At 36.7% G+C, this 5263-nt stretch overlaps 2 protein-coding genes across 2 annotated transcripts in view; both read left to right on the top strand.

The window, feature by feature from the left end:
* LOC108166971 (uncharacterized) overlaps positions 1 to 85 on the top strand; it is a 7025-nt gene extending 6940 nt beyond the window's left edge. The window contains exon 7 of the mRNA XM_017309127.1: positions 41 to 85. Coding sequence (XP_017164616.1) covers positions 41 to 85 — 45 coding nt within the window. The remainder of the gene's footprint in view (positions 1 to 40) is intronic.
* Positions 86 to 99: 14 nt separating this feature from the next.
* LOC108167191 (salivary glue protein Sgs-3-like) lies at positions 100 to 1954 on the top strand. Its single transcript, XM_017310402.1, has 4 exons — positions 100 to 354; positions 687 to 893; positions 1193 to 1269; positions 1546 to 1954. The coding sequence occupies exons 1-4, from the start codon at positions 216 to 218 to the stop codon at positions 1639 to 1641; spliced, it is 519 nt and encodes a 172-aa protein (XP_017165891.1). The 5' UTR covers positions 100 to 215; the 3' UTR covers positions 1642 to 1954.
* The last annotated feature ends 3309 nt before the right edge of the window (positions 1955 to 5263 follow it).

Genomic DNA, 5263 nt, shown 5'->3' on the forward strand with positions numbered 1-5263 from the left:
CAACTACAACTACACCTATGCCAACTACAACTACAACCAGCCAACCTACAACAACAACTACAACTACACTCACAACTACAACTAGCCAACCTACAACTACAGCTCCACCAACTACAACTACAACCATCCAACCCAACCCAACCCACCACAACTACTCCTCCACCAACTACATCTACGGCTTTACTGACAAATACTACCAGTCTACTCCACCAAATATGCTCCCAACTACAACCAGCCAAACCACAACATCTCCACCATCTACAACTATGGTCACAACTACAGCCAATCAATCCACCACAACATCTACATCGCCTTCATTCTCCATCCTAAAATCAACGCTGGATCCAGAATTGTGTAAGTGAAGCTGAAGTTAGAGAGCATCACAAACCTGGTAAATGTTCACTGTTTCCTGAAGCCTCTTTTTATCAACCTTYTGTCCGTTGGACACACAAAAGTATATTTATTAACTGCCAAAGAAACACATGCCTTGTCCTTTTACTGAGTGTCATTATAAATAATGAAAGACAACAATTGGGAGAAACATTGACTACGTTTTTGTTAATAAATGGACCAATCTTAGTCCCTGGATTACAAAATAGCCTCTATTCATGTTTCTTATTCAAATATTATTTAGCTGCATATTGTCTTTTCTACTTGAAAGTGATTAACTTCTGCTCTGTCCACAGTTGCAGCTCATGTTGCCCCTCTGACTACAGCTGCTCCACAACCACCTATGTTTACATTCATGTCTAATATAACAACCAAATCTTCACTCGTGACCAAACATCCACCAAATAAGACAGCAGTCTTACCTACAACCGACCAACATACAACAACAACAACTGCACTTCCTATAACCTCCATCCTAAACTCCAAGCTGGACACAGGACCATTTAAGTTGATGTTAGAGAGCGAGAGCATCACCAAACCTGGTAAATGTTGACYGTTTCCTGAAGCCTTTTATTATCAAATTTATGTCCCTTGGACACAAAAATGTGTTTTGAAATTGTGTAAAAAAAGATGGACAAAATAGCCACTATTCATAGTTCTTATTCAAATATTATTTAGCTGCATTGTATTTTCTTTTTTACTTTGAGTGTGATGAACTTCAACCTGCTGCTCCTGTTGCCCCTCCTGTTACATCTGCACCTCTGGGTTAATGATCCTGGTGAAAACCTCTCTGTGCTTCTAGATTATGTTTTGGCTCTGAATGCAAAGATCTCCACCACACTGTCAATGGAGACTGATTCTGCAACCATCCTGAACCTGGTCAGTAACCTCCTTCACTTTAATATTAATGACAACAGTTTCATTCTAGTCCAACAGGTTTAACTGTTGGACTAGACAGACAACTACTTTGTTTTCATCTTGTGGATTGAGTTATTTTACTTGAATAGTAAAAATATTACTCTATCTTAAGAGATTTGTAAGTGTTGAGCCCATTTAGCTCAAAGCACCAAAGCACAAATTTGATTTTTAGCATGAAAATGTACTTTAGTTTCGTTCTGTGTGGCTTATTATTCATATAATGTGTTTTTCCTTCAGATCAAAGATGAGCTGATGAGACAAGGACTGCCACCAGACATAATTGTGGAGCTGCTCAGCAGTGGAGCAGTGAAATTTACAACAGCCTCCCCCTAGTGGCCAAACATGAGAATGAACTTGATCCTGAAATATGATTTAATGTCACTTGTTTTTCTTTAATCTCTCATCYGCATCATKGAGTTATTCTTATTTGAATARCTGAAAATGAAAGGCTATTATTCTAGAATACTCTGATAGAAATCGTTCACCAATTGATGCAAACAGTAAAATGTCCCTTGACCCAGTAATAAGCCTTTTAAGGGACAGTTTTTGGATAAATAAATGGTAATGTTATAATAATGACAGGACACATTCTTAAAGAAATGTAACATTTCACACTGTAACTGGAAAACATAATATCCAAAATAAATAAACAGCAGAAACAACAAATAAAATGATTTATAAGGTCTCTAAACAAAATTGTCCTTCAAAAAAAGGGTTAGTTGAGACCAAAACAACAGACTGGAGACCAAAAAAACAGACTGGAGACCAAAACAACAGACTGGAGACCAAAACAACAGACTGGAGACCAAAACAACAGACTGGAAACCTTTCTTATCCAGTTTTTGGTAGAAAAAAAAAAGAGAAAAACAACAAATGGAAAGGAATTTGTTTTAATTTATCAAGTGATTAATTGATTTATTACTTATTGTAAAAAGTTTATTCAGGCATTTGACTAAAATGCAACTTGGATGTTTTCTAGTAGAGACTTTCTAGTTGGACAAACCATGGAATATATTAACAAATACCAAGTAAATGAGCAAATACCTGGTTTATTTGGTATGCCGCAGCAGTGACTGRACATGTCAACTTTAAATTGAATATTTGTAGACTCTGAAGCAGAAAACTGGTTGCCCATTGATCCAATGTTTGGGAAAAGGGGCTGCACATGACAACGGCCATTTTATTAACCATTCAGTCTAACAATACAATAAAGACACAACCAAAACCGTAACAGTCCAAATAGTGAGGTGTGTTTTTATTTTTTTCTTTTACAGAAAGTTTCTGTCATGTTTATGTTTTAAAGTTTACGTATGGATGGAAAGCCCATGTTTAAATCCATGTTTAACTTGTTTTATCTCTGGCATTTTGCACATCGGTTCATGGTGWATYTTTTTAATACACCAAAAGAAAACAATATAAAATTTCAGATGTCTCACAAATGARATACATGCAAAAGCCTTACAAAAATCCTATTTGTATCAGAAAGTCTTTTATTYAAAGTAAGTATTGCAAAAGAACAATTTCCCCATGTCCCTATAGGGRRCAGCATTGTTWATGATCAACTCAGACACCTTCTCATCTGCCTCACCTTTCCTAAAACTGATATTCCTCATTAGTGTCAGTAAATAATCCATCATAACARGATATTTGCATTTTTTGATGTCCTCTGTTTGCATGTTTGTTTAAATTTGCCTTTTTTATGCCTCCAAGGTGCCAAATGTGTCCCCGAGTACCTGAACCCCCTGCTTTCCTCTTTTCTTTACTCGGTCAGGTTAAATGCTGTGAAATCTGTCTTGATGACACAAACATGTTTGGTTTCCTGTCAGATTTCATCATTCATCATCATCCTTTTGAAAATGTCAGCATTAGTAGAACAGCTTCACATGACAGACGCCACAGAAAACAATGAAGACGGAAGTTCAGCGCTGTCCATGTTCTCCACCYGTAACAAAGCTTTCAGTCGGTGCCAAATACCACGAAGGACTCATTATGTTTGTGTTCTCTGCTGTAAAACTGACTTTAGAAATATTTACCGTCAGTAAATTTCCTTTTAATTATTGATGACTCTTGTGGCTCTTAAAAAAAACCCCTAAGGATCAGATGATTTGGTTTTTAAAATGTAAACCACTTTAGTTTTATTTCAATAGATTTTTGTGGGTGTCTACAAAGCAGTTTAAAATATGCAGCCTCCATCTGTCCCTCGGTTCTGGGTCAGCCACCTCCTTCACTTTGATTTAAGGAAGCGGTTCTGTAACTTTNGATATTTGCATTTTTTGATGTCCTCTGTTTGCATGTTTGTTTAAATTTGCCTTTTTTATGCCTCCAAGGTGCCAAATGTGTCCCCGAGTACCTGAACCCCCTGCTTTCCTCTTTTCGTTACTCGGTCAGGTTAAATGCTGTGAAATCTGTCTTGATGACACAAACATGTTTGGTTTCCTGTCAGATTTCATCATTCATCATCATCCTTTTGAAAATGTCAGCATTAGTAGAACAGCTTCACATGACAGACGCCACAGAAAACAATGAAGACGGAAGTTCAGCGCTGTCCATGTTCTCCACCTGTAACAAAGCTTTCAGTCGGTGCCAAATACCACGAAGGACTCATTATGTTTGTGTTCTCTGCTGTAAAACTGACTTTAGAAATATTTACCGTCAGTAAATTTCCTTTTAATTATTGATGACTCTTGTGGCTCTTAAAAAAAAAACCTAAGGATCAAATGATTCGGTTTTTAAAATGTAAACCACTTTAGTTTTAATTTAATAGATTTTTGTGGGTGTCGTTCACAAAAAAAGTTGAATCATCTGTATCAAGTTGTTTTTCTGTTCTTACAGAAAAATTATGTATAAATTTTCATAAAATATAAAGTTTCTAAATCTGAGTGTCAAACACACACAATAAACGTGTTGTTTGAATAAAAAATATGTTTGTGCTATTTGTAAAATACAAGCAAAAGGAAAATGTAACAAATAGCAGAGGAGAAAAGTGGACTTGAGTTGCTTTGGCAGGAATAAAAATCATCTTCTGCACAATTAAATAATTAAGACAACGCACTAAAGGTAAACAACACTCAGCCAAAGAGCAACAAAGAAGAACGAGACAACACAAAACCGTCCTCATCTTTTCTCTCCAGTCTCTTCTTTTTGCCTATGTATTTTTATATGTGTCTTCTTTAAAGTGCTGTACCAATGCAGAAACCTTAAACACTATAAGACAATATCACTTTGTTGTATTTTTCCTTTTCCTCGTCGCAATATTTGCTCTTTTTCCTGCCTTAAGCCTCACCATTCATTCATTCACTATACTCATTTTGGTCATTTGTTGTATATATTTTGTACAAATAAAGATTCATGAAAAAAAAGAAAGCCTTTAAAAAAGAAATAATCTCAGTTCATTTCATCAATGTCCCGACAAAACAAGTTTTTCCCTTTCAGAAGAGTTTGAATAATTTTAGGTGACACAGTGAATGCTCATTTGTTCACCCAGAAAAGAATTCCTGGCTGGGAAATAACATTTTTATGTGGCTCAGGTTTACCTCTACCACAAAAAATAAATAAATAAATAAAAATACAATAAACGATCTGTTCCATTGAACGGTTGGCAGCAGTAAAAATTAAACATAGCTAAAATGCACAGTAATCAGTGGCGCAACTGCACATTATTCAGGTGGATGCGAAAACATCCCCCCCGCCCCCAAAGGAAGGAACGTAGAAAACTCGCTTCTTAAACACCAGCCAATCCAGTGTAATCCAGTGAAGGAGTGTAAGGCGCGCTGAAGTCTATGGGAAAACACCATCGGCGCGCCGCCCCCTCCAGACGGGGTTTTGGCGCCCCCTCTGGTGCTGCGCCCCTATGCGTTGCATGCGCTGCATACCCACTTTTTGCGCCACTGACAGTAATAATAATGTTAAGTTAAAAACACAAACAAAACATAGCAAAATTACTGATGAAACACTT

Source organism: Poecilia reticulata, linkage group LG2 (genome assembly GCF_000633615.1).
Source record: "Poecilia reticulata strain Guanapo linkage group LG2, Guppy_female_1.0+MT, whole genome shotgun sequence".
Taxonomy (NCBI): domain Eukaryota; kingdom Metazoa; phylum Chordata; class Actinopteri; order Cyprinodontiformes; family Poeciliidae; genus Poecilia; species Poecilia reticulata.

Bases quoted from the DNA above. Each gene is read 5' to 3' on its own strand.
- LOC108167191 (XM_017310402.1), top strand. From the start codon at position 216: ATGCTCCCAACTACAACCAGCCAAACCACAACATCTCCACCATCTACA. The intron at 894-1,192 runs TTAAGTTGATGT...CTGTGCTTCTAG, and splicing joins CAAGCTGGACACAGGACCAT to ATTATGTTTTGGCTCTGAAT. The intron at 1,270-1,545 runs GTCAGTAACCTC...TTTTTCCTTCAG, and splicing joins CTGCAACCATCCTGAACCTG to ATCAAAGATGAGCTGATGAG.